This window comes from Lepisosteus oculatus, chromosome 29, assembly GCF_040954835.1.
Source record: "Lepisosteus oculatus isolate fLepOcu1 chromosome 29, fLepOcu1.hap2, whole genome shotgun sequence".
NCBI classification, from domain to species: Eukaryota; Metazoa; Chordata; class Actinopteri; order Semionotiformes; family Lepisosteidae; genus Lepisosteus; species Lepisosteus oculatus.
Genome location: NC_090724.1, coordinates 5,947,588 through 5,967,194, shown reverse-complemented (window position 1 = coordinate 5,967,194; position 19,607 = coordinate 5,947,588). Strand labels below are relative to the sequence as shown.

General features: G+C 49.7%; 1 protein-coding gene across 15 annotated transcripts in view; it reads left to right on the top strand.

Annotated features, from left to right (window-relative positions):
* Nucleotides 1-19,607, top strand: part of LOC102696347 (unconventional myosin-IXb) — an 81,175-nt gene that overhangs the window by 48,346 nt on the left and 13,222 nt on the right. For 7 of the 15 annotated variants that reach the window (XM_015365488.2, XM_015365490.2, XM_015365492.2 and 4 more), the window contains exons 12-31: nt 358-499; nt 675-870; nt 1,915-1,990; nt 2,629-2,721; nt 4,504-4,617; nt 6,022-6,061; nt 6,511-6,633; nt 7,079-7,159; nt 7,652-7,762; nt 8,060-8,182; nt 8,535-8,684; nt 9,018-9,175; nt 9,847-10,626; nt 11,078-11,168; nt 12,274-12,432; nt 14,619-14,743; nt 16,533-16,666; nt 18,131-18,321; nt 18,591-18,698; nt 19,113-19,286. In XM_015365488.2, the coding sequence (XP_015220974.2) occupies nt 358-499; nt 675-870; nt 1,915-1,990; nt 2,629-2,721; nt 4,504-4,617; nt 6,022-6,061; nt 6,511-6,633; nt 7,079-7,159; nt 7,652-7,762; nt 8,060-8,182; nt 8,535-8,684; nt 9,018-9,175; nt 9,847-10,626; nt 11,078-11,168; nt 12,274-12,432; nt 14,619-14,743; nt 16,533-16,666; nt 18,131-18,321; nt 18,591-18,698; nt 19,113-19,286 (3,169 nt within the window). The remainder of the gene's footprint in view (nt 1-357; nt 500-674; nt 871-1,914; nt 1,991-2,628; nt 2,722-4,503; nt 4,618-6,021; nt 6,062-6,510; nt 6,634-7,078; nt 7,160-7,651; nt 7,763-8,059; nt 8,183-8,534; nt 8,685-9,017; nt 9,176-9,846; nt 10,627-11,077; nt 11,169-12,273; nt 12,433-14,618; nt 14,744-16,532; nt 16,667-18,130; nt 18,322-18,590; nt 18,699-19,112; nt 19,287-19,607) is intronic. The other 8 variants (XM_015365500.2, XM_015365493.2, XM_069186138.1 and 5 more) reach the window with 6 other exon arrangements.

Here is a 19,607-nt window from a genome sequence, read left to right as displayed (position 1 = left end):
TCTTCCTTTGTTTACTTCAGGCTCGCTAAGGGAAGACATTAATTGGCCTTAATTAAAAACCAAGAACTGAGTTAGGAGATCCAGAACAGGCAGGCTTGGTGGCAACCTGTGGCTTAAAACAAGTGCAGCGTCAGATCACATGAGCCGATTGTATTGTGTATAAAATTATTAATCTGGAGAATTATGCCGAGTTTTATTTTAGCGTGCGTCTCCTGTGGGAGCTTCCAAACCTGGTAAATGGTTTTCTGTTTGACCACAAGCTGCTCCTACAGAGGTCGGGCACTGGTGTTTTTTTTTTTTTTAAGGATTCTCATTTCGTGAACTGATGTCGCTCTCCTTTCTTCACTTCGCCGGCAGCTTTCCACGTGCCACTGACAAAACCCTCCTGGCGAAATTCAAGCAGCAGCACCAGAGCAACGGTTTCTTTGTGCCGACCCCCGTGATGGAGCCCGCCTTTGTCATCCGGCACTTCGCTGGGACGGTCAAGTACCAGATCAAGGTAGGGCTCGGCTAGCTGCGTTTGACCTAGAAGGACATTCGGGGCCCCCTGGCCACTCTGATTGTGCAGCTGTAGGTTTGTACACTCAGAGAGAAGGACCCTGGTGTCCTCAATGAGCATGGAGCCACGGGGAAGTGTCCCCTTTCAGCCTTCAAATCTCGAGTTTGTTCCACAGGACTTCCGGGAGAAGAACACGGACTACATGCGGCCGGATATCGTGGCGCTGCTGAGGAGCAGTGACCGGGCGTACGTGCGCGAGCTCATTGGGATGTGCCCGGTGGCCATGTTCCGCTGGGGCATCTTGAGGGCCACCATCCGCAGCATTGCTGCCTTCTGCGAGGCGGGCCGGCGCTGGGCAGCCAAGACAGCAGGTAGGCCCGGGCTGCCTTCCTGGAGCTGGGCTAGACTGCAGTCCAGGAGCTGGCTGGACATCGTGCTTTTGTTTGCCTCAATCACTGGCTGTTTTAGGCATCTAACCATTCCTTTGTAGCTGTAAAAATATATCCTTACACTTTTATATAGCGCTTTTCTGGGCACTGAGCTACAGCAGGACCAGCCCAGTCTCACAGCTGTTGTTGCAAGTAATAACAATTCATAATCATTGCTTACATTTTTCTGGACACTCCACTCAAAGCGCTTTACAGATAATGGGGACTCCCCTCCACCACCACTGTGAAGCCCCACCTGGATGATGCGACAGCAGCCATAGTGCACCAGTACCCTCCTAACCACACCAGCTCTCAGTGGGGAGGAGAGCAGAGTGATGAAGCCAGTTCAGAGAAGGGGATTATTAGGAGGTCATGAGTGGTAAAAGCCAGGGGGAAATTTGGCCAGGACACCGGGGTTATACCCCTACTCTTTTTGAGAAACGACCTGGGATTTTTTACAACCACTGAGAGTCAGGGCGTGGGTTTTGTGTCTCATCTGAAGCATGGTGCCTTTCTTACAGTATAGTGTCCCCGTCACTATACTGGGGCATTAGGACCCACACAGACCGCAGGGTGAGCTCCCCCTGCTGGCCCCACTAACACCTCTTCCAGCAGCCGAGGAGCTTCGGTGGGCTGCCAGTGGTGAGTGATGCATCTGCTGGCTATGTCACCAAATAGCCAGGTACCATAGAAAACAAACACAAGACACTAGTAGCTGCATCATACTGGCTTACCCCTAGAATTCAGGCCCATGTTTCGTGTTGCACAGCCCTGTAACTTTGTGATTGCAATCTAAGCAATCTCTGCTTTTGTGGGACCTCTGCAATCCATGAGGAGGATTCACGATCTATAATGAAAACAGACGGCAGTGCGCAAAGAGGTCCTTCAGTCGCCTGCTGCGTTTCTCCAGCGCAGTGTGCTGTCCGCCTTGTTGGCTGTTGCTCTGCGGCTGTTGAACCCCCCTGCCCGCGGCTCTGTGTCCTGCAGGTGTGGTGCGCCGCGGTTCTCGGACGCCGCTCGGGGAGCTGCAGCGGTCGAACACGGCGGTGGAGAAGATGTACCGGTAAGCGTGAGGGATCTGGGGCTGGGAGGGGTGGGCAGCAGGGTGGGGCCGGTGCGTTAGGTGAAGAGAGAGGCTGCAGGAGCTGCTGATGGCACTTGGAGGACACGTGGAAGTGAGGTTTACTCCCCTGTCTTCCTCCTCCTCTGCTGCTGAACCGCTGTGCCCCTCTGCAAGCTGTCGTCAAGCCAGTCGCTATCAGCTTTACGCTTGTATGCCTCTAGGACCATAAAATACAAGTCCCACTCTAAAGGTGATGTTGCAGCATGTGCACAATGTTGGGCTGTTTTCATCCCTTGTTCGTTTCTTGTTTCTAATTATAATTCCCTTTTTAGGATCTACAAGACGTGGAATTTAGGTCCAGAGGCTGCCCTGTTTTTGTTCAAGCTTTCTTAATAATGCCCTGTTTTGTTGGTGAATTTGGGTAACTAGTAACGTAAATTTGTCTAGCCTGTGGTCGGCATCAGAAAGTTTAACGTTACCAGCCAAGCAGTTCTGTGAAACCAGCTAGAACCGAACTGAGCTCCCGTTACCTTTCCAAATCGGCTTTCGAGATCGTTGGCTGATGTACAGCGCGGTGTGCCCATGTGCCAACCCTCCTGGGCTCTGATGCGGATTGTGACCTTTTTTCCCCTCCACAGCCGTGGCTCTTTGCTTGATTTCTCCTTTGATCATTCTGAGGAGCTCCCTCTAGAGGCTTTTGAAGACATCTTTGCTAGCTATGAGAACAAGAAGTAAGTGGATTGGTGGAGGAACAGGAAGGGACAGAGCTTGGGGCAGGGAGGCCACCTCCGTATCTTCTGGGCATGCTCAATTCATCCACCAGGGTCCCACTTCAGTGAATGGCTGCTGCCTGTCTCTGTGCAGAGCTCGGCTTTGCGGCAGTATGTTTCTTCTTTCTTAGGGGGGCAGGTATTTCATCCCAATGAAGCTCTTGCTCTTTAGATATTGCTCAAACTAAACCTCTCCACAGGAGTTACGGTTCGAGGTGCGGATAACAAGGTTTGCACGGTCACTTGCAAAAAGAGACTGCAGCAGTGCTGCCCAACTGTTGCTTTGCATTAGATTCATCTTCAAAGCTGAATGGAGTTTCTATGCGCTTTAGGGGTTTTATTCCCCGTCAGAAAACACAAATGCTAATGGCGGTGTGTGGTAAACGATCTATCTCAAGTTAGAAATGAGACCTGGACTTATACTTGCAGAGCATTTGTACAGTGCTTTCTGGAGAAGTTCGAGGTTCGACATTGCCATTGTTTATTTTGGACCAGGCATGCATTTAAACCTCCAGTCAATCAGCAGAGCAATTAGCCGGAAAGAACTACAGAAGCACATGAGTGTTGCGTAAAGACTCGACTGTTTCAGTCAACAGGGACCGTGACACCGTGTCTGCTTCGCCTCCACGCTGGGTCTCGGCACGTATAGCAGTAATCGTTTATTTCTCCCAGTTTTATTTTTCTTGCTGCACGGGGCAGGAAAATGGCACAGGCTGCTCAGCTCTGATAATCTGGTGATTACCACAGGAAGCTGGAAAAACAGCTTGAGCTCGTAAGAAGGGTAATAAAAATTCGAATGGGAACCTGAGGATGCCATGGAAAACGAAGCAGGGGTGAGGTGGGGTTGTTCCTGTAGGAATGGGAGGATAGTTTTGAAAGGGCAGTGTTTTTTTTTTAATTTCATTTCCAATTAATGTTTTCAGCAAGTCATTTTAAAAAAACTGTTGCTGCAGAAATGACAGGAAAGATTTGTAGGTGTATTAAACCCCTAGTTTTCGATCTCTCGTGTATGTCTTGAGCATTCCTAAAAGGTATCCAAGTTTCCTTTCATTGTACTTTATTGCCCATGTGTACCCTGTCCTCCACCCCTGTCCCCCCTGTCTGGCCTCCCCCATTTCTGTTAAACCCCTCTGTGGTACGTACAGGAGTGCATGCACAGAGGTGGAGTGGTGTGGAATCCCATCATGTTAACACTGAAATCACAGTGTAATCTAGCATGGGACGTGGGTTAACTGCTAAAAAAATTAATACAGCAGCATGCCAGTTTGGACGGGTGTGGGCACAGGGCGGGTCAATCAGGAGCATGCAGTGAAGTGATTAACATGTGTCCTGGAACTCTCTCACAGGCAAGCTGGTCTGCAGCTACAGACTGCTGATGTTGCACACAGAATAGATGGATGTACCAGCTGCTTTCATGCATGCATGCACTGAGGGGACTGAAGCCCAGTGCTTGGGTTTCAAGGAACAAGTTTTTTTTTTAACATAATCCACACCAGGTGTGTTTTTTCTGAAAGTGAGCTTCCGTCACAAGAGCGTGCCAACAAACGGTTTTCCATCTGCTCGTGGCTCCCACCAGCGCTGAGCCTGTTCTGCGTGTGATACCTGTGAGAGGTTTCAGGTGGAGGGGTGTTGTCCTCTCGTGGTGTCTAACCCCACTCTGTGTTGTATTGTCCCCCCCCTTCTGCTCTCTACTCACTTCCTCCCACCCCGAAAACCGTCCCCTTCTGATTGTGGTTAAATCAGGGAAATGCATGCCCAAATCATCAACTCCATAAAGGGCTTGCAGTGGGACGGCGAAGACCCTCGCACGCTGCTCCAGTCCTGGGGTCGTCTGCGGTACCCTCGTCACGTCCTTCAGTGAGTCTAAACCCTCACCCCCGCCACCCAGGACAGCCCAGCCCAGGCCCACCCATTGATGGCCAAGCTCCACATTGCACGAGCTGCCAGTGCTCGTCTGTAGCTAATGGAAGTATTCTTTGCCCGTTATCAAAAGAGCAGTGCTGACATGTTTTCTTCCTGCTTGATCGAACTAATTCAGAGGTGGTGGGGGGTTTCCAAGACAAGACAGCAGTAGGAATACTAGTTGAAAGTCCTATGACCCTGATGGTAACCTTCAAATTGTTTTCTGTGAAAGACTTGGGTCATTATTTTTCAAATACAGAAATTTGTCTGAATTCGTCGTGATGAATGGAGACCGGCATCTCCTGGAAAATTCGGGCTCCTACCTTAAAGTTATGTCACTGAGCAGTGTGAACAGTGTGAACGTTTTCCTTCTTTTTCATCTGTGGTTTTTATTATCCAGATTAACTTCTCCATCAAGCCTCTAGAACAAGGCACGAGAAAAGTGACTAAACCCTTCCCCCTCCCCAACCCTAAAAAGAGTCGATCAGAAAGTATGTCAGCAGTGTTCTTGCTTGGTGCCAAAGACGCTGTAGCGTGTTGATTCAGCCCTTCGAACAGAGATCAAACTCGTGCAATTTGAGCTTTCACTGCCTGCAATCAGATGGCTGTAGTGAGTTATCGTGTCCGCGTGCACGTGTGTCAGAGCTGGCCTGCTGTGTGCTCGTGGTGAAAATGCTTAAATATCGCAGCTGCTGCATGGGTTCATGAAAGAAGCATGAGTGCTACTGTTTCTGGAACACTGCTATTAAGGATGTACAGCATCACCTACTGAGTTTATTTTTGTGTTCCAAGACTGTACAAAGTCAAAGCCCTGTTCCCCAAACAGAACAGCCTTGTACCTTATTGCCTGCATTGCTTCGAGGGGTAGAAATACCTTATTTGAGTGTGGCTCCTAAAATATCCGTACCATGAGCAGACTGACCAGATAATTTCCCTGCAACGCACAGTTGTTTTGGAGTCAGTGACATTAAAAAGAGAGATTTCTATCCACCCCTCTCCCCACTACTGTAACAATGGCAAGAATACTTCCTCTCCCTGCCGCCGAATCTGGTCTGTGCAAAATCGGGACATTATGGAACTCGTTGCCGATGTTTGGAAAACGAGATCTGGAGGCAGGGATGGTTTTCACACCTGGGTCGCTGGGCTGGGCTGGGCTGGCTGTCTGGATCGATCTCCCCAACACTCACGTCACCCTCCCCCAGACTGGCCTCGGCTCCCCCACCTCCCCCATCTCGTCTCTGTGCCGGGTGTAACCCCTCACCGCTCACTGCGTTACTGACATCACAAGCCGTGTGGCTTTCATCCCAGACACTCCTTGCTTTCCCGACTGTCGCTGCATAACCTCTAACTTTCTTGCAGGAAAAGTAAGAGCACCAGACAGAAGCAGATCATTCCCAAGGTAATCTTGCCTTCCTTATCAGATGTGGGTTTTTTTCTCCTCTCCCCCCTGGAGTGAAAGCCATATGCACACGTGTTCTTTGTGGTAAGACGAACTGCTTGCCATATGGCCTCATGCACGGTTTCCCTGGGGAGGGTAAATGTGAACACAGCTTGGACATGTCTGAAGCAATAGATGAAACACTAAGCACCCTTCAAAGCAATGCTTAATACATTTTGATGTTCTTAAAAAAGATTATACCCAATTAAACTTAAGTAAAATGGTTACTCAGGGTTGGCCTTACTGATTCCTTTAAGAAATGTAATGTTTTGTCATCGGTTGAGTCACATTGAACATAATGTATTTTGAGATGTGCTGAAGTTTAGCATATCACAGACGTATTCATAGCTTTTCTTTTAAAGGGATAAAAGCACAGTGACATGTCATGTGCCTCCCGTCCTCTCTCGCAGAGCCTGATTGACTCCAGGTCCCTCAAGTTCATAGTGAGCTTGACGCTGCATGACCGTACCACCAAGTCTCTGCTGCACCTGCACAAGAAGAAGAAGCCCCCCAGCATCAGTGCGCAGTTCCAGGTAAGCCTTCCTCTGTCTGCCCACCTCTCTGGAACAGCTCCGCTTTCTTCACTTTCCATCTTTTCTGAAGATTAAAGACCCCATAGATAACACGGATTGAGGGGTCTGGGGAACCCTGGCTGGTCCCTGGGAGCTTTCTAGGGAGTCCCCAGAAGTAAGGAAGTTCTCATCCCCCATGTAGCAGCACATAAAATCACCCATTTACAGTGGGTCTGGTCCAGAAGGACTTACAGTCAATCGGATTACATTGTTTGACATTAATGGTGCATTTAAAGTCATTTTATTTATCTGGATTGGAAAGTTGCTTGCAAAGAAGACCTTGAGCCAGAAAAGTGTGAAACTCCTTAGCTTCAGTGCTTCTAAAATAAAGTTCCAGGCCCTTACACACTTGACAATCGGTGCTTAGCAAGCCGTTTCTTTAAAGTGTCTTCTGTGTGCTCCTCAGACATCCCTGAGCAAGCTGATGGAGACGCTGGGCAGAGCAGAGCCATTCTTCATCCGCTGCATTCGTTCCAACGCTGAAAAGGTACGGCCTTGCATATTCCATTGATATGGAAACCCAAATCCTTTTATTTCACATACACATTTGGCATATGGATAAAGACTGAGGAAAGTATGACCATGTGAAATGTCAGACGACACATGCGTGTACATTTAGTGTCCTACTCCTTATTGCCCACTGAGCCTCGTTAGTGGGTGTTTCTGAGCTGTTGCCCATGTGGTCCTGCTACTGTCTCCAGACTGTCAAAACGAGTCCTTGGTGAGGACACCTCCCGGCTGTCAACTGCAGTAATGAGACCAGTCACTCTTGAGTGGAGGCCATTCCGCCCGTGTCTCTTGACTGGTCGCTGTGTGATTCGAGAACCGGGGGAGTGCTTGAGCAACGCCTGGGACTCCACGTCCATAATGCACCCAGGCCTCGTGCCCTGCGCGCACGCCGCGATGCACGTGGGCCGGGCGACACGGCTGTTTACCGGGGCCGGCGTGACGGCGTGTGCTCGCTCTGCTGTGCCTGCAGATGGAGATGCAGTTTGACGAGGCCCTGGTCCTGCAGCAGTTGCGGTACACAGGCATGCTGGAGACGGTCCGCATCAGGCGGTCGGGATACAGTGCCAAGTACACCTTCCAGGTAGGCAGAGGTGCGCCGCGAGAATCAAATGACATCCAGCAACTGATCTTTGCTCTTGATTAAAAGGGTGGTGTTGATGCCAAAGAAGGTATTTATGTAACATTGGCTGTAATTGCTATCGTTGAGGAGAACAAGGTATAATTACACTCGTGAAATCAATTCTGTAACAAATAAAACACACCTCTTATTATTTTCTACGCAATTTCAAAGGGGAAGGTTACTCAAGGGATGGAAAATCCGTAAGGCAACTGTTTTATAGTACCACCATTGATCTTTTCTTTTGGTTTGGTTTTCAAGGAGTTTATCGAGCAGTTTCGGGTTCTGCTGCCGAAGAGCGCCAGCCCGGCTCAGGAGGACCTCGCCGCTCTGTTTAAGAAGATGGGGTGGGCCGACACCCACTACCAGATCGGCAAGACGAAGGTAGCGTCTGGAGGCCCCTCGGGTCTCGCAGAACGGGAAACGTTCTCCCCAAACGTTCCGATTATTAATCCAGTGACACCTGAAGAAGGCTCCACAGCCGAAAACGTTTGTTTTCTTTACCTTTCAGCACCTGTTCCTTTGCAGCCTACGCATGCTGATGCAGCTCCCTGCTCAAACACCTGAGGATGTTAATGCTTGTTGGGCTGTGCTGTCGGTTGGCCTTTCACCCTTTTTTTTTTTTGTTGAGACCCACTCAAAGAAACCCTTCTTTTCTGCTTCGCCCTCTTGGCCATCTTCTTCAGCTCCAGCATCTATCTGTTCGCCCAGTCTCCCCTCCTCTTCTTTTGCCCAGGTGTTCATGCAGGAGGCGGAGAGGCAGGAGCTGCAGGACACCCTCCACAAGGAAGTGATGCGCAAGATCGTCTTCCTGCAGCGCTGGTTCCGCGCCCGGCTGGAGAGGATGCAGTTCCTGCGCATGAGGCAGGCAGCGGTCACCATCCAGGTACTCCCCCTGCTGGAGAGATGGGGGCGCTGCGGGCTGTTTGCACACACGCTGGGGAGGGAAAATGGTGTTTTTGTTCTTGAAGGGGACTTTCATCTTGGAACTTATTTTAGCAGGAGGGAAGGTAGCCTGTTTACGAAAGAGACAGCCTGTTCAAGTAAAGGGATTGGCAAATTCTCCTAGAATCCCCCCCCCCCCCCCCCCATACCATACTTTTGGCAGTGGTGGAGGCGACCTGAAAACTTCTTGAGTGCTGGAACGGTCCTCTTTCTGTACCGGATTATCTAGCCCTTTCGTTTTTTCTGTTTTCCTATGTTTTGTTTTTGCTTTCAGCGAGCCTGGCGGGCCTATCAGCTGCAAGTGAGGTGCAGGGCTGCCACCATCATCCAGGCCGTGTGGCGCGGGTCACGTCAGAGACAGGCCTACTGGAGGCAGCGGCAAGGCATCCGGAGGCTGCAGGCGGTGGTGAGGGGGTACTCGGCACGCCGCAGGTGCGTTTCATGTTCCCTTCCTTTACATCTGCTAATAATTCCTAACGCTTATGTAGCGCTTTCCTGGATGCTTCAGTTAAAGCGCTGTACAGGTAATGGGGGCTCCCCTCCATCACCAATGTGTAGATCCCACCTGGCAGCCATAGTGCATTGTCTGCTCCCCACACACCAGCTCCCAGTGGGGAGGGGAGCAGAGTGATGTTCAGAGGTTATTAGGAGGCCATGATTGGTGAAGGCTGGGGGAACATTCGGCCTGGACCCTGGGGTAACACCCCTACTCTTTTCGAGAAACACCCTGGGATTTTTATTGACCACGGAGTCAGGACCTCCAGTTTTATGTCTCATCTGAAGGATGGTGCCTTTTTACAGTACAGTGTTCCCATCACTGTACTGGGGTGCTAGGATGCCCACAGACTGCAGGTTGAGTGCCCCCTACTGTCCCACTAACACCCCTTCCAGCAGCAGCCTCAGCTTTCCCAGGAGTCTCCCATCCAGGTACTGTAGAGTCATTTTTGAGAAATGCCCTGGGATATCTGGGATATACCAGTCTGTTTGCACCTGGGTTTGAAATCAAGTGTTGAAAGTTCCTTCACATGTATGACTAGAAGTGCATCATCCCAATCCCTGCTTGGACACGGCTGTGCCGAACTGTTTCTTTCTAATAAATCTAGGTGCCAGTCCCTTCGGGAGGAGAAGAGTAAGAGGGAGGAAGAGGCCAGGGCGAAGGCGGAGGAAGAGGCCAGGGCGAAGGCGGAGGAAGAGGCTGCAGAGGAAGCCAGGAGGCAAGCGAGGAAGGCCCAGCAAGAGGCAGAGGAGCAGCAGCGTCTGGAGGAGAGGGAGAGGCAGAGGCGGGGAGAGAAGCCGGACTCGGAGATGGAGGGCGGAGAGGAGCACATCCCCGGGGCAGGCTCGGCGGAGAAGGCGAAGCCACCGGAGCCGGCCGCGAAACCCGAAGAGGAGAAGAGGCCGCCCCACAGGACGAGCAGCAGCCAGGAGAAGAGGGAGCTGAGGCGGCAGCGCGCCATGGAGCACAGCCAGCGAGAGCTGAAGCGGGCGGCCTCGGGGAGCTCCGCGGCCGACGAGCGGCCGGCCCCCGAACCCCCCAAGGCCAGGGGCCAGGAGGAGCCGGCGGGGGCGGAGGGGAAGGAGCGGGCGGACAGCAGGGAGCTGGACCAGTACACCTTTGTGGAGTGGAAGGTGAAGGAGCAGCCGGCGAGGAAGGAGGGCAGGGGCTCGCCTGGCCCGGCCAGGCCCAGCTCCCTGCCCCTCGACGGCCCCCAGCCCGAGCGGAACGGCCACAGGGAGCCCGGCAGCCCCACCAGCACCCTGCAGCGCTACAGCAAGCAGGCGGAGCTGCGCGACAAGGGCGAGAAGTGGAGGGAGAAGATAAGGGGCGAGGGGGGACACCAGGACACCTCCAGTCCCGAGGACAAGAGGAAGAATTCCTTGCAGTAAGGGACAAAGCTTTTTCCGTTTCACCACATTTTTTTGTGACCTGTTATTCTTATGCTCGCCTTTTTTGGATTTTCTGCCTTTCTTTCAGTTCCATTTTCCGTTTTAGTCCCATTTTAGTCTTATAATTTCAGTTTTAAAATGCAGGTTGTGTACTGGCATTTCCCAGGGTGTGTGCCTCTGGCGTGATTTATCCCAGCAATACTGGCTGAGTACAAATACACTACTTTACCTGCCACAACTTAAAGGTTTAAATACATAAAGGTTTTTTCCACTTGCTAGCTAGCAATTGTCATAGCTTGTTTTAATGTGTTATTTAGCACCTTTCATGAGGCATGTCAAGGCACTCTACAATAAAGCAAAGGCAATCTTGGTTGGATCCTGGGCGCGGTTTTTGTATCGGAGAGGCAGGGCAACCTGTGGTTCAAATTCTTGTTTTATTTACTGCAGAAGCAGAGGGATGTCCATCTCGCTGGATAATGTGTCCAAGTGCGGCTCTTCTGGATCGGACAGCCCTAGTGGAGCTTCTTCCAAAACAGAGGTACCTGCAGAACAGAGCAATGAGTTCAGAAAAGTCAAAGACACCTTTTATTACAAAACCTTCTCAGCGCTGCAGACGCCCTTATGCAGCGTCATGCATGCATGAAATCAGCCCTGGTATTAGATGTTTTTTAACCAGGGTTTTGATTTAATGCACAATTCTATTCGGTTTTTATAGTACATCTGGCCCGCCCTCTGCAATGGTGTTGCACCTGAGTAAACTTCAGTCTTGGGCACGTCTCAGTTCACCCCATTTCTCAACTCGCAGCAGACTCTGCTGAACTGCAGGGTTGTCGCGAAATATAGTTTAGTGCCCAAGGCAAGACATTTCCTGATGTTTACCGTTCCTCCCTATTTGCATTTGCAGCCCTGGTTGTGTTCTGCACAGCACAAGCAATTCTGAGGAATGAGCTTCTGTGCTTGCTACATTTAAAATGCATTTATTATTTTCCCCCCCATCGATTGTAAGATTTCTAGGAGTGTAAGGGAGGGCAGGAAATCATCTCATTTCAATCATTTTTGATCATATTTCTGAAGTCTGTTTGTAATTATGATTAAGTAATGGTGAGACAATCTGAGAGTGAATCAACGTTAGTTTTTGAGGTGTTGTGACGTTTCCTGTAAGAGCTTGGCACAGCAAACATTTAACTGGCTCTAGGCAAAGCTGTCTCTTTTTCCTAACAAAACTTGCTGGGTGCGCGACAATAATTTCATTGCTTCAGCAGAATGCCCAGCTGTAGAAATGGGTGCAAACATTAAGTTGCTTTTGATTAAAACATCGGACAAACTAATATTTTTTAACTTTATTTTTAGTTTAATTTTAAACTTTTTTTTAAATTGCTAACATGCATTGAGGTTCTTTTTTTACTGTTCAGGCTAGCTGGTCTCTGAACATCTGCTTGGATACCCAAAAAAAAAGCAGAGAGAATTGGAGGAACTCGGGAAAAGGATCTGCAGACGGATCTTTGTTGAGACCCTGTAGTTAGGAACAGTGCACAGGGCCAGTCATCCTGGCAGGATGATGCTGGTGTGCAGGAGTAGGCGGAGCTGGAATATGGGGGAGGAGCTCTGTGTGTCTTCATGTGTTGACTTCTCTGGCCCTGTAGGTCAGGGTGCGCTATCACAAGCGAAGGCTAGCCTTTGTGCGCAGTCAGCTGATGTTTAAAAGCGCGGAGGTGGAGGACATCGAATACTGGACCTTCCCCCTGCCCCCCATTAGTCCTGGTGTACCCCTCACACCCATGCGGCCCAAGCCACCGGTACAGGTACAGCCTACACCAAGGGAAAGTGGCAGACACTGCATGCCGGTTATGATCCAGTCTGTGGCCTGGGTTCAAGGTGCCACACTGCATACAGCTTGTGGAAAAACTGCCCCAGCCAGCATCGGGTGCCTCCTGCGTATCCACAGTCCTCAGTCAGCTCTGATTAGAGGGTGACGGTTCAATTCTCTGGGCATTTTCTGATCTGTTCTGTGTTCTGGTGGCTGACTGATATATATATCTCTCTCTCTCTCACTGTAGCCTACTGTGTGGCGATTCTCCAAATATAACTCGTTAAGATCCTTGCAAGTTTAAAATCAGTTGCCTTGGGCGTATCCATCTAGTCCAGCCAATGTAAAAAAAAAAGGGATCTGGGTACATTCCAAGCCTGCTGCGAAAGCCTCATTGCTTGGATAGCTTCCCCATGGCCCTCCTCGGCTCTTGCAGGCTCGCGGTGCTGTTGGTGAGGGATGTGTGTATGACCTGCTGCACAGGGCCGTGTCATCTGTAGTGCTGTAGGAAATGAGGGACTCAAAAGGACACCTGCCCGAGTGCAGGATGAGTTTACAGGTTTAATTCTGGCTCATGTTAATGGTGACCAGGATCCCCCCCAACTGGTGAAGCACAATTAGCCGAGCACCATTGAGTTAGAGGGTGGGATTAGTTGCCAATGGCTGTCCTGGTTTTCATCAGCGCAGTGATCCTTGAGCTCACCTTGGGTAACCTGAAGGCGGTAGGCCGGGGGGAGTCTACCTGCACCTCCTCATTCTCCCCCGTGTGCGGTGGCAGTGTTGGTAGCTCTTAGCCGAGATGTGAAAAACACCCACAATCGTTTTTTCTAAATCCAGTGGGTCTATTCCGAAATGGAAGATGCTTTTAAAACAAATAATCTTCCCTTTGATCTGTCTTCCTGAGTACTTTGGCTGTTGTGTGTGGATATAGCCCAACCACTGTGATCCATTCCCCCACATACTGACACTAACTTTCCCAAGTCTGGCTCCCCTTTCACTTCAGTCTGAAGTCACCCCATTCTTTTGTGTTGATCTTAAAGAGACATGTCTCCTCTGCAACCTGAGGATTCAGTGGGAGCCGGTTCTAGTATTGGTTTACTTTTATGACTTATCGTAAAATAAACGGAAATAACCAAGTAACCAAACATTAACAATTCCTTTGGGTGCATTGCAGTTCCCGTGTCCTTGCCCTTGATGAGAAAACAAAAATCGAACCCTAAACTGGTTGAATTGTTTACAGCTGTGGCGATCAGTAGGACAGGCTATGTTTTGGAGACCCCACCTTGGTTAGGCTGGTAGGAGCTCTGACTTGTTTTGTATTTGTGGGGTTGCATACAGTACCTATTTTTGCTGGATTGCGTCTCTGGAACGTTTCTGAAAAGCACCTAACGTTTAAGCTCATTTTTTAATTTGACGTTGCGTTTAAAAAAAAATGCATGTATAAAACCGAGTCTTCTGTCTGGCTCATCATGTTTGCTATTATATGACCACAATTGCTTTTAAAAGATACTCAAAGAAAAGCTCCCGAACTAAGCTTTTACAATTTAATCTGCCAGGAACAAATCGGTTTCAATTTCCTTTAAAGCCACGACTAGTCAGTGTCCGTCTGACCATTTTGTTGTGAAATAAAGCAACAACACCGCTGTACACAACTGCAACTGCACAAAGTCGCACAGTAAGGGCTGAGAGTTTCTCGTGGTGTTGGGTTCCTTTGAGCGGCAGACAAAATCGTGCTGCACGGCTTGGGGCAGATTTCCACTCGGGGAGCAGCCTGGCGTTGTCAGTCTGAATTAAAAAAATAAAGAGCGGACCACTCCTGCAGCCATTGAGGGAGGTGGCTTTTTGATCCTGGGCAGTGCGAGTTCAGGCTTGTAACGGTGGTTGAGTGTGGGGCTGCTGCAGCTCGTGCTGGGCTCTGGGTGCGTGTGGACCTCCTGCTGGGGCCGAGTCCGCTCCTTCCCTGCTGGGAGTGGGGTCTGATCTATCCTGCGAGGACCCCGGTGTTGGGGGATCGACTTTGTGCTACCGTCTGACTTGGGGAAACTCCCCGTCCTGAGGACCTCCCCCCTTCTTTTTCATCTTTTGATGGTTTGTTTTGTAATGCTTTTGACAAGGTGCATGCATCTCTCTCTTGAGGATGCAGACGTTGTCTGACACTGGCCTGATCTCCCCATGTTTCAGTCCGCAGCCGAGACCACCCCTGACGGTATCCAGGCGAGCACGCTGAAGAGAAGACGCGTCGACAGCCCTGGACTCCAGGAAGCAGCCCACGCCCTCCAGCCCCACCCGGTCACACCAGAGCCAAAGTATGGCCACAGCACCTACCCTCCCCTTCCCCTTCACTACCTCAATATCATCAGCTCTTCCGGGAAACACCCAGGGGGTTAAAGGGTTTGGACTGGTCCTGGAGAGCCCCATTCCAGTAAATCTTGTAACTTGGAAATCCATCAATTTCTACTGGCCTGCATCCATTGAATAATTATCGGTTAAGAACATGGTGTTCTATTGAGTCATTTAGAGATCATTTGGAACAAAATCGGAATACCCTTCAGCCCTAAAGGACCAGTGTTCAGTGAACATGACTTGCTTAATTGATCAATAACCTAAACAAATGTTTAATAAGGTGATTTAGTGTGACTTATTGGAAGAAGTCAATGGGGGCCTTCTGGTACCAAGGTTGGAAATCCTTAATAATTATGAACAAAGATCATACAACAGGTAGTCTTTTTGTAGGATGCAATTCTCCGTTTCGGAGTTTCTGTCTGCACTAATTTACAGCGCAGTAGGGAAGTGAGACTTGTACGGCAGTGAGTATGGGAAAACAGCAGTAGAAGTAGTCTTCTTGCTCTACTGAAATCGCAGCGCAGGGTTTGGTCTCTGGAGCTGCTTGTCAGGGAAAGTCATTAGCTCTGTTCTTGGAGATCCCTCAAGTGCTTTCCTAAAAAATCAACCGTGGTTCTTAAGAGTGGGATGACCTCATCCCCCTGCACAGGGGGAGAAGAGGAGAGCTGGCTCGTGGGAAACGGCTCCTCTTGTTTTAATCAGACCTGTCACAGAGAGGTTCTCCTGCTTTCGGGATATCATACAGGCTGTTTATTTCCATATATAGAAACACAGGACTGTAGAGGTTTTTTTAAGAGATTCTTGAAATTCCACCCTGTAATTTTGCCTGGATCGAGGAACCTAAGTACACAGCTGGAAAGAGACAGCTCTTTGGCACTCAAGAGTTCACTAGTGAAAGATCTATAAATATTGCTTCGTAAAAGCAGCCTCTAGACTGAAGCTGTACCTGTATTCTCCCTCATGGAATACGCAGACATGGCGGCTCTGTTAAATACATCATATACAAACTGTCTGCTTGCATGCAGGAGCTTAAATACAAATGTTTTTTTTTTAACTCTTTGTGAGGTGAGTAGCTGGAGCCAGCCATTCCACCCTGGGATGGGTCCACTTTCTTATGAGGTGTTAGTGTTTGAACATCTTCTCCTTGCTATATAGGAGAAGTTCAGTTCCAGTATTAGTTCGTTCATTACTATGTGATGTCATCTTTGGCAAGCAGGGCCAAGGAAGCAATGAAGTATAAATTAACAAAAGTATCGACATGGTGGAAGTCTTGCTATTGGCTAGAGCAGAAGAGCCGGGGTTGCTTGTCCTTGCTTTGCAGGCTTTCTTGTTGGCTGGTAATGTATGCAAGGCACCGTTCTAACTTGGCATCCACCCACACATCCATCCATTTTCTGACTGCTTCATCGAATTCGAGGTTGCACCCTATCCTGGCAACCAATGGGCACAGGGCGGGGTGCACCCTGGACTGGACGCCAGCTCATCTCAGGGCACACGCAGACAGGCACAAACACACTGGCACACAAACGCGTCGCGGCCAGTTTTCCCAGAAGCCCATTAACTTGCCAGGCTTTGGACTGTGGGAGAAAACCAGAGCACCTGGAGGAAACCCACGCCACGTTGGGGGGGGGGGGAGAACATGCAAACTCCACACGGATAGCACCCCAGGTCCTCAAGCTCAACAGTCTTTGGGGGGGGTGCCCCTGAAGCAGTGGTCTAGACTATCATTGTGTTCCAATGCTGCCGTTCCAGATCGGGGTTCTTGAGTAAGATCCTGCGGAAGCATGGCGACCGGCGACCTCAGAGGGACCCCCAGACTCCCGACGAGGGGGAGCCAACCACGCCCCAGTCATTGGAGGCGCATGTGGCGTTGAAGATACCAGAAGGTAAAGACCCAAAAAAAAACAGCTAAATTCATCAAGTGCTCTAGAAGATGAGAAGGGTTACGGATGATGCAGAGCTTTTTCATTCTCATCAGTTAGGAGCTTTGTAGCTGGAGAATACAAAGATTTTCTTTTGGTCCACAATGTGGCACAGAAAAAATGTTCCCCCGTGCTTTATGTGGGGGAGGGAGGTTTGACCTTCAGAAGTCCGTGTTTTCTTGGACTTGAGTTTAGAATCATTCAAAAATGATTCTGGGGCACTGGCTCTGTATTGTCATATCTGGAAACTGCTTAGCCTCACCAGCGGAGGAATTCTCCCTGTCCTTCTTCAAGGACACAGAGTTCATTTTGTACCACAAAAACAAGATATCCATAGCTGTCCTGTTTATTTCCTGCAGCTATAAGCATCCCTATTCTGTCCTTCCCCTGATCGATCCCTCGGGAAGCAGTTTTGTGACATATAATGTGATCCCCATACCCCTGTGTGTTACTGCTAGGCAATAAGGAGAAAGATAAAAGCATTGAAATGGTCCTTTCTTTGCAGCTGCAAGATGTAATGAAAGATGCATCATCACAGAATGTCCACGTCAGTCACAAAATTCATTTCTCCCACATGAAAGTGGAAATTCTTACAGCATGCTTTGTGCCATATAATTAAAAAGATGCATGTGTGGATACTGCTATATTTTTCCCCTTTTAGTAGTTTTTTTGAAAGCTAGTCCCTAGCATAGCCTTGCAGTCATTAAAGTGATATTCTACTGCCCTCTAGTGGTTTTCAGTTTTTTTCCCCTGAAGGTACAAACCAGGCTCTCCTATTCCCATCATCTTATTTGGAAGGGGGTTGCAGAAAGAACAGAAGAGTTAATAAACATGTTTCAGCCTATGAAACTGAGGCCCCCAATAAGTGAAATGTCCTTATTTATATAAGTGAAGTATATTTACAGTGTTTTAAAATGTTTTACATAAATCCATCCGTTTCTTTGGCACTCTGAGCATTTTCATTCCCTACTAAACCTCTTTTCCAAAAGAGGATTTAAGCCGCTTTAGGCTTTAAATCTTAATGGCAATTGCAGTCAAGAAGCTTCAGCTGGTATCTGCTGGTGACCAGGACCTTCCAGTTAGAAACGTATCAAAGCGGAGACCAGTTTATTACAGCGTCGCTTTTAAAGTGAGCATTTGCATTCTCCTGGTCCTCAAGTTGCCAGTACAGCGGTTCGTGCCGATTTTAAATACCAGTTCCGCGCATTGCAAAACCAGTCGCTCATTTCTACTGGAGCCAGCTGGAATTTCCCATCGGAATGGCAACAAGTATGGAAGCGAGCAGAGATTCCGCCTTTGTTCTCTCCCTGTTCCATGAAAGAGTGGGGAACGGAGGAGCGGAAGGCATTATGGGTCAGTGAGTCTGTCTGTCTTCTTCTCTCCTCTTCCTCGCTGTCCTCCGTTCGCTTCGACCCACCCCTGTTGCAGCCACAGCCCACATCCCGCCACCGGCGTCCGGTTCCCAGCACCCCAACCCCGCGGGGACCCAGGCCAAGCGCAAGGGCACCATCAAGATCAGCCGCGCCACGCGGGTCTCGGAGCAGTGGAACGCCTCGCTGGACCGCCAGATCAGCAACGCCAACGAGCTGCGTCACCTGGACGAGTTCCTGGGCAACCAGGTGAGGTCTCCCTCCCGCAGGTCCCGAGCGCCCAAAGGCCCCGCCGTCTTTGTATTTCCACGCCAAAATGCAGAGATCGAAGTGCTCGTGGGGCAGAGCTTGCGCGCCCCGTACGCGGTTCACTGTGTTGAAACGGGTGCGATTTTAGGACCCGGTGGCTCCCGCTGCTCTGGGTACGGCGCTCAGCAGTGTGGCGTGCCAACGGGCCGGGACTGCGGGGCTGGGGTGTGACCTGGAGGTTTTTCGCTCTCTCTCTCCCCCTCTGCCAGGTGAACGAACTGCGGTCGAAAGGGAAACAGCTGTCGGGCACCGAGCTCATTTTCATCACCGCCACCACCGAGTTCAGGAAATTCATCAAGAGCATGTACTCTCTGCAGGTGGGTCCTTTCTGTTGTTGATGACACGATTCCTTCCCGCCGTCCGAAGTCATGCTGGGAGGTTAATTGTCTCCTGGGTGAAGTGGCCCTGGTGTGAGTGCGCTTCTGCTGGCGTCTGCCCTGTGATGGACTGGCAAACTCGTCCAGGATGCACCCTGCCTCTCACCTGTTGCTTGCTGGGTTAGACTCCAGCTCCCCTGCGACACCTGAACTGGAAGAAGTGGTTAGAAAATGAATGGAACTGCTCATTCCATTGCTGCTTGAGTTATCCCAGGGTGCTTTATGACAGTAACCCCAGACAAGCCAGCAGTTTTCCACAGAGACTGAACAGTTCACTTGAGTATCTGATAAGATTTTGGTGAGAACAGTCTAGGTCTTAACCTGCAGAATGTCTTCCTTCTGTTGGGCTGACAGAAGCTGCAAATGGGTTACAAGGGGCTGATGAACCACTACAAGATGGTGGTGCACACTCAGGCTACGGAGAAGCAGAAGGAGTCAGAAGTCCACCTGGTGGTCAATCTATTCCAGTCGGTCCTGGATGGGTTCATCCGTGGAGAGATGAAGAGGGAAGAGGGGGAGCAAGCTAAGGTAAAGGGGATACCGCAGTGGAGGAAACTCTGAACTGCGTTTTACCTTGAGGGAGTGTGAGCTTAAACAAGCAGGTGTCCTGTAAACATCTGTAAAAGTAAAAGCATAACTTGGGCAGTGTGTTTTGTATAACCTTCTAGCTTAAAGCTACATGTTTAAGACTTCAATGTGGACGAGAGCATCTTCCTAAGGAAGTAATGAAAGAAGGGTAATTAATCGGGTTTTTTAGGTACTTCATTTTTTAAATGTTAACCTACAGGCCCAGTTTCAGTTGGGCAGCAGTTTTGTAAGTAATGAACATGTAGTGATGCTCATACTTAT